Source organism: Anarrhichthys ocellatus, unplaced genomic scaffold (genome assembly GCF_004355925.1).
Source record: "Anarrhichthys ocellatus isolate YVR2014 unplaced genomic scaffold, GSC_Weel_1.0 scaffold58, whole genome shotgun sequence".
NCBI lineage: Eukaryota > Metazoa > Chordata > Actinopteri > Perciformes > Anarhichadidae > Anarrhichthys > Anarrhichthys ocellatus.
In genome coordinates this window covers 1,912,890-1,935,172 of record NW_022280088.1, presented here as the reverse complement: position 1 = coordinate 1,935,172, position 22,283 = coordinate 1,912,890, and the positions used below count along the sequence as shown (strand labels likewise).

The following is a 22,283-nucleotide window of genomic DNA, read 5'->3' as shown; positions in this document are numbered from 1 at the left end:
GCATTTGTCGCACTAGAGAAGAAGCTTTTAAATGACTGCATTTTGTATAAACATCATGGTAACATGTACTGTATGTTACATGCCTGACACTGTTAGATGCATGCTTGTGAATATATAAGTGTTTGATGGTACATGGAGTGGCATTATATGTAAATCCAGTAATTGGAATTCTATCAGCAGCCGGCATTAGATTAACCTCAGCAGCTCCACTCGAGTCTTTTGCCTCCCACATCTCCATAACTGGAGTTATAGTTACAGCGACCTACTTACTGTAGAACTTGGTCCAACTTTGGAAAAACAAGCTTTTTGTAATGCATATTTTAGGTCTGAAGTGGAAACACTGTTGGCTATTTTCATAAGTAATGGGGTGTGTGATCATTAATATTGTCATCTTCATTCCTCTCAGGAAGTAACACTGTTGCACACTTTAAACAGAAAAAGGAGTCTTTTAAAGTTTCTACACCCCTCACTGACTGCTGTATCCTAGGCCTGTATTTTGTATGCTTTGTACCTGATCTGCTTTTCCTCCCCTCCAGCTGAAAGGATGATTTAACTAGCCACTCTTGTCATAAAACATTTTAACTAGGAGCAATTATGTTTTGATGGGCGGTCAAATATGTGAATGGCCAGTGCCCCACAACCCTCCCCCACTCAATTTGCTGAAAGTTTGGTGTGCAAGTTCAGTATCATCTGAGTGTGGGCCTTTCACTTACCACAGCCAGTACGTTTTGAAGAGCCCTTTTGCCTCTGAGGCCCCGGTGTTTGTTGCTGCCCTTTGGCATATTAAGTTTCAGATGTGAAAATCTCATGGCTGGCTGTGGCTGCTAGTGGAAATTTCCACTTCTCATTCAGACAGCATCTTGTGAATGTGATGTTGTGGGCTGATCATAAGAAACTACGGAAGAGAGCTAAGGTTTTGGGGTTGGGAATTTGATATTTGATGTTGTGATAAAACAAGGCAATAAAAATAAATGAATGTTTTAAAGATATATATGGTAAATAACTATTTTGGAAAATTGCAGAGGACAAGGGTAGGTTAATTAACCTGTTTATGTTCATGCATATGAACATAAAGCATTTTCCTTGGAAAAAACCCAATGACTGTATTACTCAGCAGCTTCCTGAAACTTATTTCGTCACATGACAAATATGTGAAATATCATGGGTCCAAGTTCCATATGATGTTTCTACTTACTAATGGTTCAGCCTCTATTGATTATGAGTAAGGTATAGAAGAGGGCTTGGGAAGTTGATGGGTGGAGGACTGCTGTGTTCATTATGTTTGATTAAGCGCTACAGTCATCGCATTATATAATTAATTAGTTACGTAATGGTTGAGCAAGGACAGAGGCAGTGTTCTTCAGTCAGTGGTGAAACTATTACGGTGTTACACAGCGGTGTTGTCTTTGCTTCTCTAAGTTAGGGAGTGATGTTATCCTTGGATGAAGTGAGTTCCCACACATGAGGAACAGTAGATCATTGAATAACTTTATTCTATGGAAGCTTCACTGGAAAATAAAACATACTGCCAGTTGAAATTCCTCCTGACCTCGAGCAGACGAGCTTGTGTGTTTCTCAATCTTAGGTAGCTTAATGGCCTGTGTTCATTTCACAAAAGGAAGTAGAGCGAATACAAATATCTGACGAATGAGTGATTTTGATGTGTATTAAGTTCCTCACTGACTTGATCATTGTTTTTGCTGAATAGTTTTCTGGATACTTATTTGCAGGCTTCTTTGTGATGTTTAAACGCTGTCTCCATGTGTATGGCTACCATTCTTGTCCAAAAGTTTTTTTTTTATTGAAGCATATATTTTAGATCATGCAGGATCTTGAAAAAACTATTTTATTGCATCATAGTTTACTCAGGAGTTTGAAACAAACATCACAAACATGTCCTTATCTACTGACATAAAAACAAGTAGGCCTGTGTAGTTGTGATCAGCGGGCACACAATCAAAAGTTCTGTGGCCAAACACCACTACAACAGGTAGGAGCAGGTTTTTATGTTCTATCTTTTTATAATTTTGGGGAACCGGCACTTCAAGATCCCCCCCCCCCCCTCTCTTCTGCTCTTTCTCAGTCTTTCATATCACAGAAGTTGAAAATATATTTCTTTCTGTTCCATCATACCACAGGAAGCTGTGCACAATGACTGCAAAGAGTGATTTGCTCACTCATGCTCATATCCTCTGAATATGATGTGTTGTGCGTGGTATGGTTTGTGTTTATGTAACAGGGTGAGGCCATGTGGAAATGTTTGAGTGACTAAGGCAGTTGGTGGCAGAAACGTGACGCAAACCACATCTGCCCTTTCCAATCAGAAGACACTGTTTATTGCCAAGTCATCCTATCTCTCTCTCTCTGAGTGCTGTTTGGTCTCTAGCATATTATTCTCTCTGTGAGATGTGTTCACAATAACATTGCATTTGGTCATTGTGCAGTAGAGACCGCTTTGTCAGTGCTGCCTCGCTGTACATTCACATTGTTTGTACAGTTTTATACCCAGTGGTGCGTGAAAGTTTGGCTTTTGGTCCCGAGTGGGCCCTTCAGTTTCAAAGAGGCAGAGCGACAACAAGGTATTTTTAGATGGCACAGGAAGAGGAAGCAATGCAAGTGCTAAGCCTAGACTATTGCCAGTTTTTAATGTCATGGCTGATGACATTATAGATAATGCTTTTCTCAGTAAGCTGTTTTACTGGCTGGCAGATTAGCTTCAATCGGCCTTGGAGTGCAAGTCTGTTGAACTCTACTTTCAAGACTAACACCAAAAAGGTATTCCCTCATTTGGTATTTTGATGACTATGATGGATATCACTGTCAAACACATTGGTCCAAAACTTTCATCCTCATTTATCCATTCGGTCATCTTTTACAGCCGGTATGGAATTATTTGCACTTATTATGTTTTCTCCAGTCGCTCATTTAGGTTTTTCCTTAAAGATGCTGAATTCCAAATTCAGTGCATTACTATAGCAGCAAACAATACTTTGCTATGTAAAGATATAGTGGAATAATGGCACCCTGAGCAGATAATTAAGTCACACATATACTCATAAATCCTAGGTGACATGTTGAAGTGTTCATCTGTAGATAAGAAAAAGCATGAACCACAAACACAGGACGACTAATTTACAATAATCAAGTCGGCTTGTGGTCTAGAACCAGACTAGCCTTGTAGCTTTTGAAATGTTACTGTTTCCATGAAAGATGAATGTCAGTGTCTGTGCGTGCACTCATTCAATACAGTGGAAATAGCTTTGCTAGATTACAACATATGTCTGGTGTTACAGAAAAGGAGAAGACTAAAGGAGAAGTCTACTGAGCCTTTCTTCACATTCCTTGATGTTGCCTTTACTGTCAATAATGTCCACCACGATCGAAGACATGTATAAGAAAACTCAGTGCAGCAGTAACTGGAGGTGCATGTTCGCTCTGGTGGTGAGCCATAGCTCACTAAAGCCGATCTGCTAACAAAAATGGACTAAAAATATCCCAGAGGGCTACAGGAGCTGCTGCTCAAAGCTGAATTGACCATGGAAATAATCAGATATTGGCAAAAAAGTTCACAAGTATTTTTTATTTTAATTTGGACTTCAATCCATGTTGTATGCTTTGAACAGTATTTTATAAATGTGCTAAACTTTGGGGGATCAATAGTTATTCAAAATCATACAATTAAGTACGGCCTCTGTTCGTGCTTAATTATCTACTGTTTAGGATTGATTGCCGGTGTGTTGCTCTCAAATTTCTCCAGAGGGGTTTGTTTGTGTGTGTGTGTGTGTGGAAAGCATGTGGCTACACCGCATGTGTATGTGTTCAGATAAGCAGGGGGAGGTTATAGTGGGGAGTCAGAGAGTGAAGCGAGGCTTGAATTTAACATGGAGCCTTTATGAACGAGGCAAATACGGGCTGCGATCCAAACCGGAGGCAACCCACTGACAAGGCTCTTAAGGACATTATGTCACTTCTCAAGGGCCTGTGTTACAGAGATACAGATTTCTCTGCTCTTCAGCATGAAGGCACCACTCGGGTATGTGTTTGCTAAATATGTGTGCGTCTACACAACAATAATAAGATAAGATGTAGTTGTTAGTCTTGCAATATTGCCATCAGTCCTTTTTTTAAACTAGCCAGGGAAAAGGCAGCATTTAAGTAAATGTATTTGGCTAGTAATGCGATGTTATTTTTTCTTTGTTTCTTTCTTCAGAGGTGCTTGTAGTTTGTGTGAAAGGATCATGTAGCAGCATGTTTGTGTGTTCATATAAGCAAGGGGGGGTTGTCTGGGCTGTGTTTGGAGGGAAAGACGGAGAGAGAAGTAGGAATTGAGTTTGGCATGGAGCCTTGAACTTGGACAAACAAGGACTATCAAAATGAAGTCATTGCATGATTTGTCTACAGCTGATTTAATTGTCGAAAACAGCTAGTCAGGCGGCAAAAAGCCTGTGCTGTTTGAAAATATAAAATAAATTGATCCACGCTTATGGGCGTGGCTTATTTGATTTTATAACAGTTTGGTTCCCCTACGATTTCAGTGCCATCGTTTAGACTCCCTAGGCCCAATCCACAACATCTTGAAGGCATCCATCTTTTGTCTACGCTGTTTTTTCCATAAAAACATTCGCACGGGTCGGGACAACTAACTAAGATGAAGCTCAGGCTTAATATGGCCTTTGTGCCCAAGAACCATCACCTCCTCTCCTGCATATCAGTGGTTGCGTATGTTCTTCACAGTGATACAAAAAGTGAAATAATAGTAAAATGAAAGTGTAGCTTGGCAGAAATAGTGTCATAGTGAGACATTGAAACATATGTTTTAAATAGAACTTCACGTTACTTATCCTGTCAACCTTGATATCATGAGCCAGGTGTCTTACCAAGAACACTGTCTTTGTGTTGGAGCTGGAGGTGAATATATCTTGAACGGCAGATGACACTGTCTGTGTCAACCTCTTTTTAAATGGCTGAAAATACTGGCTGGAGATAGAGGATTCTGAGGGTAATGCTGAGAGAGCTTCCCATACTGAGACACCATAGTTATAATATAAAAAGCAGGTTTCACTGTGATACACATGTAGTGTAATCATAAGAAGGAGACGATGGCCTTAGCAAATCCTACAAAACTTTCCACTGTCCAGAGGAGTGTAGAGGAATGAAGCTCTTGGTGTTTAGTGAAGGGGAGGGCCACATGGTTCCCAAAGGAGCCAAAGTTATTCCTGTTCTCTCCTCCTCTTCTCTGGGCAGGCGTAGCCACGCCTAGTTATGTGCCTTTAGGTATATTGAGTAAGAGCACTTGGCCAATAGATCCTTGTTTGTTTGCCTTGGCTGTTATGAATCAAAAGAAATGTTCTAGGTATGCTCATACGTTGTCAAATAAATGTTAATGTAGCTTTTGTAAACATTGTTTTGTGCCAGTTTTGTTACAAAAAAAAAGCTATGTTAGAAGCGCACCAGTGTGTATTTTAAAACATTGTATTTTAAATAATAAAAGCAAGACAAGGAACCCTTTTTCTCTGAATAGGGAATGAAAAACAAAGAGAGCTGTAAAAAAATGTAGGAACAAAGCTTGAGCTGTCTGTTAACCATAGAAGATGTAAATGATAATATAATCTATCCATTAATCTCACAGGAAGGTTTCTGGTTTCCTTTTATTACATATTGCACCCTAGATTTTGAAGTTTTGGTGTCTAGCCAAATTAAGCAAACGTCAAATGTAAAACTACCGAAGCACTGTGAGTAAAGGATCATCAAGGCTATATTGCATCTTTAGCTCAAGGCTATCTTTTTGCCTCATGTTGTGACAGATTGCTTGATGAAAAATATATATTTGGATGCTCCAATATGGATGCTATTTTTTGGCAATATATGCTGTCACTTAAAATAAATCTTGTGTTGCATATTAGGACACACACACACACGCACACACACACACACAGACAATCCCTACTTTGCATGGCATCATTCTTCCTCAAATGCCACTCTAGGATATTGCCTTTTTGCCTCTGCCTTCAGTTACTAATGCAGATTGATATTATTTTAACTTTACTCCACAAAAATGTAAAAACAGAAATGTCATTAGTAGTGGTTTAGTATGTCAACCCCCAAAAAGCTGTTTGTGTTTTTATACTCATGCCAACAAAGATCTGGCTTCTAAAAGATGTCTGGCACCTACAGTTGAAGAAGTGAAAATGGTGTACATGCTGATGAAGCTAACTTTAACATTTACAGTAAAACTAAACTGAAAATAAACCCCTGAAATATGTTCCTGCAATACTGAAAGTAAAACTAGCTTGAAAGTCAAACTTAATTACCCTCAGTTCCAGTTTCACTTTGTATCATAATGCTGTGTCAATATTGGCCCATGTTGTTTTTCTGCCCACTCTCTGAGTGTGTCCAACTATGTGGACATTCTTATGTACTGTATGTCATTTGTCTTCTCTCCATCCAGACTATCCATGAGCTCCGATTTCCCTCACTACAGTTTCAGGATGCCAAATATAGGGTTCCAGAATCTTCCCCTTAATATCTACATTGTGGTGTTTGGGACAGCCATCTTTGTCTTCATCCTCAGCCTCCTCTTCTGCTGCTACTTAATAAGGTAACACCCATGCACCTGTTAGCTTTGGATTTGGCTTTGCTTACAATTCTTATTGTGTGTGTGATGTGTGAGTTTGTGGCAATACAGTGTCATACAGGGGTCCCATGGGTAGCCAACATTGTCTACTTACTGGGTGAAAGAAATCATTAATATGGTGGTATGTGAAAAAACAATCTGATATTAATTAACCTTGTTGACTTGCATTATTCTGCTCATGCGCTGCCAGGATCGAAAACACAAAGTTACATGAATCTATTTAAAGAAATACATTTTTAGGCTTCCAGGGTTCTCATTTTCAAACCAGTAAAAATGATGTTGTACTGATGTTTCTCAATGTAAAGGCTTAATACTAATGGAAACTTCACATCTAGGAATGTAAGAAATTAAAAATACAATATACTGCCCCCCGAATTTGTTATGGTTATGAAATCTATACAAAACAGTTAAATTAAATAATCATTCATTTCTATTCAGCAGACATTGTCATTGTCACAATAGCTTTTAGTTGAGGTTGAATTAAATTTTTCGAAATGTGTGTTTTTTGTATGTCTTGGTAATAGTTATTTCACAGAAGGTCAAAATGTTACAACAGCACAGTTTGGAGAAGGTAGCTGCAATACTACAATTGGCGACTTTATGATTTGAATTGATAGGAAAAACACTAATACTATGCTGAGATCCAAAGCTGCTTGTCTACATTATTATGATCATGGCACTTGGCGTCAACTTGTTCTATTTATTTTTTCTTAGAGCCAATTACCTCCTAAATGTCCTCCCCATATTCCTTCTTAAATGTAATTAACATTTGGCTATTCATTAAATTAGCATTTGGGTGTTTAAAACTCATGTTTGTAACCATTAACATTAATCTGGTTGAATCTCCCTTTTTTAAAGCAATTAGTCTCGAGTGTAATCCAGTAATTATTTCCCACAAAGGAAAAGTGGTGGTGGTTTCTAGTCATTCCCTTGCCCCTCTTTTTAATACCACTGGTCTAATTATGTTGTCCTGGCTGCCGTTGCTTCAGGGGTGTTCTCCTGCCAACAACTAACTGAACAGAAATAATGTCCAGCATGTTTTATCTAAGACAGTGAGAAGCAGCAGTTCCCAACAAAATTCACCCCTCGCAAATGGTAAGTAGGTTAACTACTACTGTGTTCCTACAATTCTCCATTTAACTGTGAAAAGACACTTCACTACTTTGATGCAGTACCATGATTCAACACTGAAAGTCAATGCTGCCAGATTTAGTCACGAAAGGCAAAAAGAGCGTTTTTGCTCCATAAAGAGTGTCTTAAAGATGCAGTCTCCCAAAGGACTGGCCTCAAATGACTTGCACCATCTTGTATGATTAATGTACAATTTAAAGCCTCCTTATGGCTACATTTAAAGAAAATTCTTCTTTTACAAATTGGCCAAAGCTTTACTTAAACCTTTAGAGGTTGTCATAAGGTGTGAATCCTATAGTCTCTGTGCAGTAAGTGTCATTGCTCGTTTACATAGAGAGGAGAATAATGGGACCATTAACTTTAGAGGTGACGTGTGATAGGTCATTATTCAAACAGACAAACACTCACACGAAGTTTGACACGAGGCAGACTGTCACAGAAATACTCAACCACCTCCAACAGTGAGTACTCGGTCCACACACATATATGTAAAGTATGCAGTATACATTACAAGGATTGACATGTATTTCCTGAGCATGGGGTGTTTCTGAAAGTATAGAGACAGGAGGCCTTGAATGCTGAATTCACGAGCATGGCCTAAATGTTTATGCATGTGCAATGTAAATAAACCTAGATCTTTGTAACAGCAAGCTTGTGACAGTTTCGTGCTTATACATGTTAAGTGAAGTGACACACCTTTAAGGTAGACCAAACCACAGGACATTCTTCACTATAATGATGGCTGTCACACACATTTTACATTTTTGAGTAGCCCGCTGACTGCAGGCAAATAATGATAATGATACCTTTTGAGAGGAAGGTGAATTTGAACACCTGTTTCTCATTTTTCAGCTGGTTAATCTTACACACTTTGACATTGCAGTTAAGGGCCATTGAGCAACCCCCATCAGTCACCCACAACCCCCTCACCCATGACCGATTGTCCCCTACCCTTGGGAGTCTCTGCACCTTTTCCTGCTGACCTCTTTCAAAATGTCAGTTTTTCTCCTAGACTGTGCTGCTTGTTTTACAGATCCCTCTCACTCTGCTGCGAGAGGTTAAGGTTACTAGTAATGGAGGTAAATCTTACAAACCTATGAATTTCTCCTATCTCTCTTGTTTTTGTCCCCCTTTTCTAAATATTTTAGTCTCGTTCTCAGTACCTATAGATTCTCTTATTATCCAGTGCTCCTTCTGTTCTGTTTTGAGTTGTTTTGTTTGTTTGTTTTTGCTCATTTACAAGAGCAATGTTTATGAAGAGTTACACCAAGAGTTTGGTATAAACCTTAAACATTGGTTGTATCTGTGGGTATGCTCCTTTTTAACCATTATGCAAGAGTGCCTCAACAACCTGCACCAGTGCTTTTAATGTCTGATCCAATGTATTTTTGGTGTTGTTGTGAATTTATATTTTACTTAATGTCCGGTCTAAGAATGAAACCTGCTAATATGTAACTTGGCCTTCTATTGTATTCCTAAGAAAAACAAATATTTAACAGAGTTCAGTAAGGTGACATTTTATTTTTGTATTTGCACTCCGTTCTGTAATTGGTAATTCAGTTGATATGTATTGACATATGCCTAAAGCAGAATCATATCCTCTTTGACAATCATGCAGAGCATGCACAACCCAAACTTTTTTATCTCAAGATAAAAATCTGTTATGAAAACCTGCTCTGCCTTTGTTTGTCTGTCTCCTATTGAGATATATCATGTGTAGAATCTTCAACCAGTTTGTATATGCCATATTATTATTATTCTTATTATTCTCTATGGATTGAGAATTGATTTTCTTGCCTATTTGGTACATTACAATACTGCAAGTATTTATAATGAAATTGCATCCATGTTTTTTTCTCTCTTTCCAGGATTGTATGACTGCTTTCTCTCTATTTAACATAGTCAGTTGAAGGACGCTTACTCATCAAAAAGATGTTTTGTCTCCCCAGGTTACGGCACCAGGCGCACAAAGAGCTATATGCATACAAACAAGTAAGCACTCCAGTGACACACACACACACACACACACACACACACACATGCTGCAGTTCAAAAATTCGAAAATAACGGTGAGCCAACTCTGGTCCCTAAATGTTAATTCAGCTGGTGCAATAATGTGTTTGCCAACTCTACTGGCAGCTGCAGGTATTTCCAGGGTTAAAATAGATTTGGCCCGTTTCAAATTATTTACAGGTTCTCTCAAAATGTCTGCCCTTTACCTGAAGGGAAGCAGGTGGCTTAGCCGGAAAAATAAGGTTCACGGTTAGCTGGGATTGAGCATGCCAGCAAGGCTTCACAAATGATGTAATACACCCAAACATGTCACAAGTACACACACTGGCATAGTATATACTGTGATGATTATTAACTCTGTAAATTGTCTTACTACTACCTACCAGCTAGAAACATTAATCCAGTGGACATATTATTCCAGCTTCTCTGTGGGTTATTTAAGACTACCAATCTCACATAGTGGACACACACACACACACACACACACAACCCCCACACACACATATTAGTAGTGCACATACATTTACTGTAAAACAGCAACTATATTGGAGTACATATTATCTCTGTGTCCCTTTTCAGCCTGACTGGTTGTTTTTTCATCACACACTTATTATTATTAGATGCTAAGTCTTTTATTGTATTTCCAGAGGAGCTGGTTTATACAGTCAATCAGTGACTAACCTTTCTTTATCTCTTATTATGCCACTTAGGTCATTCAGAAGGAAAAAGTCAAAGAGCTAAATTTGCATGAGGTAAGTACGATATCTGTTTATTATCAGTTGATGATACTTTAAACCAAAATATCACTCTCTTTAAGCAGTCGGCCTATCTAATGTACGGAACATTCTGTAATGTACCCTGACAAGTATCCGCTGTACTGTTATACCATCTAATTCGGACTATCCAGCCATATACTACTTCATTTGAGCAATGCTTTAGCCACAATGTCGTTCATTTACTCAGCTCGTTCTTTCTGTACTTCTATCTCCTCATTGTTGTGCAGTTATGATGGTTGTGCCATGATACAATGTGCGTCATTAAAACTCTGACCAATTATAGCATAGCGTTGGCCAACTCCAACCAGGGTCCGACAACTATCTGGCCCTGCTCCATAAAACTCTCATGCAATCAGTTTTTTTGTAGATTTTGAGCTAGTCACGGTTAAACATTGTTTCTGGGGCACGTGTAATAGTGATACTCGTTTTCCGGAGAGGTTGGAAGGAGATGCGTATAACTTTCTAAAACATTACAATTATACGTAAAAACCTGTACATTAGCAGAGTGCGTTAGCGCATCATTAACTAGTGTTAGCACTTCTATGCTACTGAATACTGAATATATACATATGCTGCTTTTGCTTTTTAATGATTTTTACAGTGAAAGAAATACCTACCTGGCTTCATAGAAACAGTGATGATTATGAAGTAATGTGGTGGTTCACTTTTACACTGTCTTTAGCTTCTATCGCTATCTTTTTAACCCGGTGTAACATCCTGGATATATCCTTCAAACACATATTCTAGACACCTTTGCCTGCCTCGCTCTGAAATCTCTTTTTGTTGTTTTTTTGTCAATTTATGCCGTCATTATTAACATAAACATTCTCAGCTTTGGTTGTAAATGATACCAACTCTTGTTATGTAATGTGCATCAGAATATATCAGGACTCTTTTGGGCTATCTGCTATCTGCTGGCTTTGTGTTTCTGGACTTCCGTTTTTTTGAGTTTTATGGGTTTTGTCTAGTGTAAAAGCAGCGATAACATACACGTTGTTAGTTATTTAACATTCAGTGCATCTGTTTTGACACGCTGTCATGTGAAAACTAGCATCTTGCTGTTAAGTTATGAGTGTTCTCCCTACCGTTATTAAGTAATGCTGTATGTCAGCTCAGCCTGGTTGGAAAATTGCAAGCAGAAGTCAGTGAGTAAAGCGGCAGCATTGGCTTTGCAGCCAGGAACACTATCCATTCAACACCGTAGTGCAAATGAAATACAACAACAACAATACCATCTTCGCGTGTGCTTAAACACATGGCTAAACACAGTTTTTTGTCATCATTGTTGGAATTTCCCGCTGCTCCATCAGGCCTCAGTCTTGTATTGTTTATATTGTTAGGAGCTAAAAGAAAGCATTAGAAAGTGTCATGTGAGTGAACACTGACGGAATTACCAAGCTGTATTTGTCTAAGGACAATAATACACACACACACACACACACACACACACACACACTAGCCTGGGTGGATGACCTAGTTTTAAAGGCTGCCACGCCGAAAGATCACCCTGGAGACACGATTTTAGACTGAATGGCACAAATTCAGTCTCAGTATTTTGATGGAATATCTACAGTAGAAGCACTATTATGGGATCAGTTTGGTGATCAAGTCATGTTAAAGTTTGTGTCACCTGATCAGCTATCTTTTTTTGAAGTACGACATTGACCCATCTCTCCATTTAACTGTCCCATATGTTGTTTGTAAATAATACCCTAATGTAAAGGATTCCTGATATACAATATGGTATGAAAGAAATGCTGAATCAAAAATCATAACGCAGCACCAACTAATACCTTTTCAGCCTCTTTTTTTTTTTTTATCAAATGCAGTTACACACAAATGGATACACGTGTATGCGAACAGTTGGCATATTCAATGGGTGCTCAAACAACCTCCCCCAGGCCACTCATAAGCAAGTAAAACCTATTGCTTATAGGGTCACAGTAGTACTCGACTGATTGTGCTGTTCTGTTGTTGAGATGGTGGTGTGCCTTTTATTTTCATTCAGTTTACGCTCACAATCTGTGTGTAGTTAGCTTCTGTTTTACTAAGGCAGCAAATCGTTACTTAATCGGCTGCTGGGACTAACTTTTATAGTAGAGAGAAAATGAAGGGAGCTTATGATCAGCGGGATTTGTTTCAAATCAGTGAGCTCAAAAAGGAAAGTAAAGTTATTACACCTGAAAACAACTAGGCTGCAATTATACTACACATTAAATAATTATGTGTACAATTTTCAGTATCTGTTATTGTTTCACATGTACTTGTAGAAATGTATGTAAAGCTAATTCAGCAGAAATATTGTAATAAAATTCGAAAGAAGAGAACCCGTGATGGAAAATGACATCTAGATTATTGCTCATAATGATACATCTTGAGATATGAGATATCTTTTCTGTCATGAAGAGGTTCTGCGTAATAGTTAGTCCATGTGTCGACCTCACAGAACTAATGTGATTCTGTCCCATTCTCGTGAACACGATATCAGGAATGCATGGAGGCACAAGCATCTACTTGGTCTCAAGGATGAACTGATTTGAATTTGGTGGTCAATGGTCCCTGCGACCTCACAAAAAACAGCTTTTGCCATAACTCAAGAATTCATATACTGATTATGACACATTTTACATTTGACATGGATGTAAAGTGTTAACTACAACCATTAGCCGATAATTGTACTTTAATGACTCACAGGCACGTGTTTCACAAATGTTGTCTTGTTGCAAATGTTTACAAAGGGTGTGGAAAGACAAACATGGATGAGTAGTAGATGTAGAAGCAAATCTGCAGAGGTGGCTGCTAAAGATGATAAAAACAAGGGCAACATGTTTTTATCACTAGAGATCCATAAAGAGAGGGCCTGTTGGTCCGAATACCCACTTAGGTTAACAAGTGCCTATTGTGGCCACAAATAGCTTTTGAGGATTAGCCTATTTTTAGCCTGGGTTCTTCTCTTCTTTTCAGTAACTCTTCTGTGCTGTACCCTGTTTCATGGCTCTCTTGGACCAAGCTTTTTTACAATTGTACATTCTTTTTTTTTTTACGTTTGTTAAGTAACTAATTTGTACCACATGTTTTTTCTCTGATCAAATCCATGATCTGGTAATGTTTTTCCATAAAATTAAGTACATGTGTTTTGCATGAGATTTGTAACTGTTGCTTACAGGGTTTATTCAGTTTATCGGGAGAAAGAGATTCTGTCAAAAGTTGGTGAAGGGTGCCAGATCTCAACTGTGAGTGTGACACCATAGACAAGGCATTTAAGGGAACAAAAACACTGATCTATTCACAAATAACGACAGTAAAGCAGACATCTTAACAGAGAATTGCTCTGTGTCCAAAGATCATCGGGAGAGAAGCTAAGAGCCCCCATGCTGTCCTTTTCATCCTTCCTTGTCCATCCACCCCCATAATGTAGAGCTGAGAGAAAGATAAACTGTGTGGCTAAATAGTTGCAGGCTTAGACAGCCCAAAAGAACTGTGTGCCAAATTAAAACTCTCTTTTATGGAAATGTCACCCACTGGTTGGATAAAGTTTTGTGATGGGAATGGAGTGAGGACTTTTTTCATCTTTGCAGATTTTTGCCCATTTTTTCACAGTTTGAAATGTCCTGTTACCCTTGTCACTGCAACTCTAATGTTGGTCTAGAAAGGGAGTGTAGTCAGCCATGTCCTACCTACATTGTATGTGGTGTTGTCAGTCGCTTCTTTTCACCTGTCAATGAGTTTCACTGGGAAGTTAGATTCATGCCAACCCTGACCTATGGTCAGTGGCTCTGGATTGTGATGGAAAACAAGGAGATTGCATCTATAAGTTGCCAAAATGAGTACTTTGTACCCTCTGATTAGGCCTCCTGAACGCCCATTATATATCCCAGCTCCCCTAAATAGTTGAAGAAACACCGGGAGAAAGAATCACAGGGAGAAAAGGATGGGTGGATGGATGGTTGTGTTATCATATTGTTCTGATTCAGCAGATTCTCGCCAATTTATCTGGAAGTGCAATGTGTTCAACCTGTATGATACCCAGAATATACTGAAAAAATTGTACACGCAAAGCATCTTTCTTCATGCATTTGCAGTAGAACAATAATAAACCAGCAGTCAGTTGTTTAATATAAAAGAGATTATTCAATAGACGACAAAAAGGAAGTTCACCAACATTCTTCTAGTGTTTGTTGACTGGCAAAGTCAAAGCGAGAAATACATTTCCAGAATTTGACAATCAGGCAACTGAAAAATATCTTATTTAAATATAAAATGAATAATCATGTCACACACAACCAAAACAGTTAGCTAATGCTAGCTGGCAGTTAATGACCTGTTTGGATCATGTCAGTTGAACGGGCGTGTGTGTGTAAAGCAAACATTGCACAAAAAGACAAAGAACTCCAACCTGACTTATTGCCTCAGTGAGGCATAGAGGACTACGGTTCTCACTGCTATTTAACTGTTTTATCTATGATGGCAGACGCTAACGGCACTGAGATCATAGACCCATGGAGTTGGGTAGATTGTTATGAGCTACATAACCAGTGAAAATGTGTCTGATGAAGTTTTAATATGCACAAATTGTCCTGTGTGCTGTGATATGGGTCCACTTTTGTGGCTGTCTTTCAAATGCTTCAGTCTTTCTCAGTCCCGTAACCTTGAAACTGTGCCACAAAAGGAAGACTGAACAAGTGTGAGTTAAGTCAGAGTTATATAACACAATGCAGTTGGTCAGTTACTACTCTGTTGTCTCTGTTTATTTTTTGGCAGATGTTGGCCACAGTTGTTTTTTTCCACAAGTGCCTGACCTTGGTTGTATGAATAGTTTGTTTTCAATCCACCAACACAAAATTCAGATTAGGACTGAAAAAAAAAGAAAAAAAAATCCAGAGAACAACCAACAAATTCAAAGTTGTTCCATTCCCCTCCCCAGAAAAACACCTCGAACTTCTCCTCTCTCTTTCAGATTTGTGCAGTGTGCTTGGAGGAGTTCAAACAGAAAGACGAGCTGGGGATTTGTCCGTGCAAACATGCCTTCCATAGGAAGTAAGTTTATGGTTTTGTGTGCATCCATGGTCACGTACACAAAAGTGCACACACACACACCAAAGGAACGTGGATCAGTACAGGTTTCCTTAACCAAGTAGTACATTTTCCTCTTTACCACCTCTTATGAATTTAACTGACAGTGAGTAGAAAACAATAAAAAAAACAAGAGACACAATTTTCAGAGACTAGAGTGAAGTTATTTTCAAGTCATTGCGTGGATGGACTGCATGTTGGTGGCGACAATAACAAAAAGTTAATGATTATATAGTTTTTCTACACAAAACTAAAGCCAAGTGTTTATCAGGTGCAGAGCTTCACAGGACATGATGGATTGCTGTAGCCAACTTCATCCCCCACACCTCCCCCCTCTGTGCCCTGACCATTTCGACTGAGTTGTTTATATCAGCATGACACCTCCCTTGGCCTAGTTTTCCCCCCAGTTTCAGCAAGAGGGTCACCACTAGGTGAATGCACTGTATAAACTCTCCTTTTTAGTGTGTGGCAAGTAAAGCCATGCTGTTTTTTGGAGAAAACACAATGAATGACAACAAGACAATGCTTGTCATTATTGATTAATCTTCCCATTATTTTTTCAATTACTGGATGAATAGTTTCCTCTATAAAATTCCTACACAGTGAAAAAGACCCGTTCAATTTACCAAGGGGCAAAGGCATGGTCTTCAAATTGCTTTTTTTCAACAGCCCAAACCCCAAAGCTATTCAATTAACAATGGCATAAAACAGACTAAAGTAGAAAGTCTTTACATTGGTAAAGTTGGAAACAAACAATGTTTTACATTTAATTAATTAAATCAATTAATTCACAGCTCACTTCAGCTCCACATTAAGTACCAGAATGGAAATTTAATAAAACTGTAAATCCACTGTCTGTGTCTCAGTGATTGACAGTGCTAACACCACAGCTAGAGAGCAGAGCAATCTCACAATAAGGGTTTTGCGTGTGACCTAATGTGTGACCGGATGTATTTAATTAGTGTGGTTGTCACACTTGTTCAACAGAATGTGTGTTAGTTGGACGTAAAACTCTTTACTGCTGTTTATCTGTATTAGAGCCAGACAGATTCTTTAAGTCAATACCAACATCACTATGACAGAGTTTAAACAATTTGATATACAATTATGGTATATGTTCATTTTTCAGCATTAAGATACACCTATGAAAGGTTCTCTTAAATTAATTTTTGTCAAAGTCGCCTACTATTAGAAAGATACATTTGTCAGTGCCCTCTGGTGGACAAATCATGTGATGTCTGCACCTTTTTTACATCAACGCAAACATGTATTTTTCTTTTCTTGACTGCAATTACTTATTGATTGACATATGTGCCAATACAATATGTTAATGATAAGCTCAATGAATCCTGAGAAAATAAACATATACGCCTAATACACATGATATGGGTGTGTGAAAGGTTAGTTGGTCCTGATGGGCAGATGGCACCTTGCATTGTAGCCCCTGCCATCAGTGTATCAGTGGAAGGGTACATTACGTACTGTTAAGTCAGATGACTAGAAAAGGGCCTGTACAAGTCCTTTTACCATTTACCATAAGCCTGCCAAGCTTGTAAGCAGATGCAAGTGTTGACACATGAATTGATGTAGTTTGTGTCCTAATATAAGACGAGTCAAGCTAACCCAAGTTTTAATTTTCTCTACCCCTTCACATACCTCTGTATTTAGGCCTTAACCATACGCTCACTGCCTTTGCTTTCTTCCAGGTGCCTCATTAAGTGGTTGGAGGTGAGGAAAGTGTGTCCGCTGTGCAACATGCCCGTCCTGCAGCTCGCCCAGCAGGCCGGCAGCACGGACGCTCCTGTGCCAATACAGCAGCCTCTACCCGGCATCGAGAACCTGGTGTAGCAGACTCGAAACCTCTCTTATAGTACACGACAAACACACACAAATACACATCCCGTCACTCATACTCTCACTTGTACAGGTACACCTTTGGTATGAGTCTGTGTGCAGAGCGGAGAAACAGGGGTTCATGTGCAGATACCCACGAGAACTGTGACTCTTCAGCCATCGTCTCTTATTCTTGCATTGGTTCACAAAAGGTTTCCTTATATCAGTTCTAACTGATAATCAACTGTATTAATGTTTTGGTTTTTTTTCGCGGGCAATGAAGAATAGTGATGGATAATAGAAGTTTCCTTCTTGACCAAGACGTGGTCGATAACTTTTTCTCAACCAAAGCACTTTTCTGGGGACACCAGCTTAAGACCAGGAGGAAAAAAACACAAAAGCCAAGAACTACAGTACACTAAAATATAAATTGTTTAACTTTTTTTTTTTAACAAGCACTTTACGATAAGGCAAACCTTAATTGCTTGTGATCCTAGTAGCAAGGTTATGTTTTATATTGTATCATTAACTATTATTCTATGTACAGTACAAAGCCACATGGGCTTTGATTTTTAATAAGTAAACTAGTAAACTTTGATTTGTAAAAAAATATATCTGAAAGGCACAACAAAACCTGTCAGTAGATAGATGTCAGGAAATTTGGACAGTGCTTTAGTTGTAATTGCGCACACACATGACAAATTAAGGTCAAAGCAACCTAAATGTGAAAGGTTTGAATGTGTTGAAACAGAATTCTTCACACTGAGCCTATAGAAATGTTTTCCCTCATTGATGCCCTGTTTGTCATTCATTACAATGTGACTGTTGTCGTTATCCTTTGTTATTATTCTGTCAATACAGGAAGGTGATACAGTGAACAAATTATCTTTTTTATGAAAGGAATACACAGAGACATCCACCATAAACGAGTGCAGGCTATATCCTGTTATCCCAGGTATTACTCAAAAAAACGATTCAGGATATCTCCAACGGGAATCACAGTTACAAAGCAACTGCTCCAACTACTGTGATTATTTAAACCGGTGTAAAACCTGGTGCTTTATCTAAAAAAAAACTATTTTACAGAACAAACACCAGTAATAAGGCAATGTTAAACAAAGATCTAAACACGTAACGTAAATATTTCAGTTTTATTTTGTTCTGCTGCATCATTTTGTTTTATTGAAGCCGTTCTGTGTGAATGTCACAGTGGCTTGCTTCAGATTAGGGCTGAGACATTTCTGAAAACAAAACAACAGATGTCAAAAAGTCATGTTGATTAATCTTAAACTAGCATCATATATATCCTGCTAGAATAGGTCAATACCTCAATTTTGGAAGAGGGCAGGATGAAGCGGGCTTTTGCCTTCTTTGCTGTTCATCTCCTATTTAAAATGCTCTGCATACACAGTTGCAGTTACTTTTGCTTCTATCCAAGTAGAGTATTTGTATTTATTTTTTAATTTATTATAATTTCTAGGTACAGCTGCATAGAGTGAATGAGTAAGTGGATTGACACCTGCATCAGAATGACTGCCCTCAGCAGATAATCAGCATATCTATTTGGTCAAGAAATACACACTACATGCACAAAGGGAGGGGCTTGAGCTGCCCCCATGGACGGGTTGCCAGAGAGTCAGTGGTCAGCAGGTTGTAATGAAGCAGCATTTTCATTCATGCACACACACACAGGCACACAAAGGGTAGCTCTGCTTTGTGACTGCAGTATTCTGGTGCTTTCGCCGCTCTCCCTCTTTCTATACGGTACAGGATGCTTTTTGTTTTGTGCCACACATACAGTAACTCTAAGTCGTACCAGCTTTTGTGGTTATGTTTTTGTCCTCATCCCTTGTTAGCTGCATTTGGTAAATGGGTTGTGCGACAATGTGCTGATCTGAAAACGGCAGCTGAAAAAAAAACTTGTGTCAAAAGTGATGGACTTTGGATAAGTTGGAGATTTCCTTTACTGTGATATTGTCAAATGACAATACATTCTCACTATAGGCACAGTCCCTGATCCAATTGTAAACAAAAGAATAGTCCCACCATGAAAAAATGTAAACTGACACAATGAAATACATTAGACAGCAATTAGATCACATTTTTCAATGTCTTTGGTGCTATAAAAAGGTTTGTTTACATGTTGTTTTATGTTTACAAACATTATTGATGGAAACAGGCTTATATTCTGAATTCAAGTTGGTTTAGAAACACACCAAAACCCAATTACTATTTAACTCAAATATATTTTGGAATATACTTATAATTAAGCTAAAAAAAACATTGATTGTGCCTTTAAAAACTCAAAATTTGCTTTTAGACTTTGTTCTCCAACAGCAAACAGTCTCACAGGTTCCCAACACATGGACGTTTTTAAAAGTGACAATGTGCTTTTATGGCAGGAACGCTTTGTTACCCTTCCTCTGTGTTTTCAATGTTTCATCTCTGCTGAATGCCTGCCCACACCTCACAGCGATGGATCAGAGCACGCAGCAAGGTGAAAATGTCAACTGTTAGACGAGAGCAAAAGCAGGATTTCATGATCCTGTATGTAGCGTATTAGTCGGTTGTCCCATGCCCTTATCGAAGTCCAGTCCTCCGACATAAATGCAACGCATTGCCTCCACTGACGAGAAAGTGTTAACATTTTAAAGCGACTCGGATTTAAAGAAACATATTGTTCACATTAGCGTTATTTGAACAAAAACTGCCACAATTATAAAAACAAGACGAGGGCTGTGTTAATTGGCAATTTCAAACCCACAGTGTATTAATGATTAACTTTGTGATCAGACAATAATTTATATTGCCTGTTAGTGAAGAGGTGTTGGCGTCATCATTGTTACATGTATGTAGACAGTAGTAGTGTAGTTATACATAAGGTGCACTAAAATTGCTCCTTCATGAACCAAATGGCAGCCGAACACTTCCTGCCATTTGGCCATCTTAAGTGTTGTGTTTGATTGTAAACACTTTTAGCCTTTCCACCAGACTTCCCCGTTTCCTTCCTGTGTGCCGTCATAATCCCGCTGAAAACAAAGTGCCAATCCAAAATGAACTGTTGTGAATCAAAGCCCCAGTCAGTAAGAAATAATGTTTTGCATTTTTAAAGCAAAGGAGAAAGGGTGCAGTCTTCGTCACATTGTGGCCAAAAGAGAATGGAAACTGAGTCAGCCATGAATATAATAGATGAATATAAGAAATGGCTTCCCGCCACTGAAATCATTGACGTCAGTGCTGCTTCTGAGTTATCTCCATTATAAATAGACAAGACACAATGAGATGAAGTATCAGTCGGGGACACCACTTCACATCAGAAATTGACTGATACTCAAGAGTAGAGAGCGTCACAAGGCCATTTATATGATTGTGCCTTTCAGTGCACAATATTTGATGGCAGTGTTCTGTAAGAATATGAAAAAACTCTCCTGTTTTATTAAAAGAAATGTGGTACCAACATCCTCTATAGATGAAGGGTTTAATTATATTTCCATGGTTGGTTTTAGCAACCAGACCATTTAATCAGTTTTTTAATCTCTATCACTGCCGCCCTGAAGTCGACTTTCCTCTTGTTTTTATGGTGTTATTTATTCCTCCGAGGCTCTTGTCGTGCCGTTCCAAGTCACAAATAACTTCCTCGCTCTTTGTCCAAACAGACCCTGCTACCTTTACCAGTGTACCCAAGCACCACTCCCCTACCCACACACCCTTTTTTGTTAACACTGATTACGTTTGTGGACCCTCACAGACATTGTTTGTAAAACTAAGAATTCTGCAGCAGAATATTTTTGGAGACAATTTGCTGTACAGTATTTGTAAGCTCTATTTTTGTATATTGCTATTTTGGAGAAAATAATATGCATTTCTTTTTTCTTTTCTTGTTTTTGCTAATTTCATGTTTATTCATTTTAAGAAAATGTTGCATGTGACTGACTTGAACTGTAAATAAAATGTCCAAGTTTTGGAAAGATTTGGGTGTTTATATTTGCATACAGCCTTTCATTCAAAAACAATCGACCCTGAATATGATCAGATATTATGTATTACTTCAGGTATACAGCATTTGATGCCACATTATTATATTTCTATCTCATACAAGTTAGACAAATAATTAGTTGTATAGATTTATTCATGATTTCATGAATATCTTTGACTTTATTTAAAACAGGCCAGAGTCATCCTTTGGTAAAGCATGTGTAATACTACCACCTTGTGGTTAAACAGCGTTAGTCCAAATTATCTGCAATACATGGTCAACATGATGACAATATTCACATTTTCTTTTTATTTGTTTTTTGTGATGTAATAAGATTTATCATGCTCCATAATGTCAAGGCCGTCCTCCAAAAGGCTGAAGTTGAAATATGGATACAACGCTCATTAACAGCAGAGTCATCTGGTGGGAAATGTTGGTTTACCTAACTGATCCTTCACTTCTCAAGTCTTTGAGGCTTGTATTGATATAACATGTATATCTTATTGTTGAAATATACCGTAGACATAGTATGTAGGCTAAAGTTACACCTATAACATTGCCATTAAACTCAATGCAACAGAAACAAAGAACTTATTTCTTTATTCCATGCATTCTTTTCCCTGTCAAAGTCTGCCGCCTACATTACCCACAATGCAGCTCGACCACCGGCAGTTCGGTCAGAGATCCAGGTGTGTAAATGCTAGTGGTAGCTGATGTAGTAGCCTCGAGCTGCAAGCCTCAAGCAGAGATGAGGAGCGGGTCATAGAGGTCTGGTAAGACCACTTCTTTCTTACTCCACACAGTCGGAGGTTTTTCACATTTTTGGTTTCAGAACAAACTGACTCAT

The 22,283-nt window shown here is 38.5% G+C and overlaps 1 protein-coding gene across 1 annotated transcript in view; it reads left to right on the top strand.

The window, feature by feature from the left end:
* rnf24 (ring finger protein 24) overlaps positions 1-21,442 on the top strand; it is a 29,492-nt gene extending 8,050 nt beyond the window's left edge. The window contains exons 2-6 of the mRNA XM_031871410.1: positions 6,449-6,598; positions 9,715-9,757; positions 10,489-10,530; positions 15,512-15,591; positions 17,334-21,442. Of these exons, the coding sequence (XP_031727270.1) occupies positions 6,456-6,598; positions 9,715-9,757; positions 10,489-10,530; positions 15,512-15,591; positions 17,334-17,475 (450 nt within the window). The 5' untranslated portion in view covers positions 6,449-6,455 and the 3' untranslated portion in view covers positions 17,476-21,442. The remainder of the gene's footprint in view (positions 1-6,448; positions 6,599-9,714; positions 9,758-10,488; positions 10,531-15,511; positions 15,592-17,333) is intronic.
* Positions 21,443-22,283: the final 841 nt, after the last annotated feature.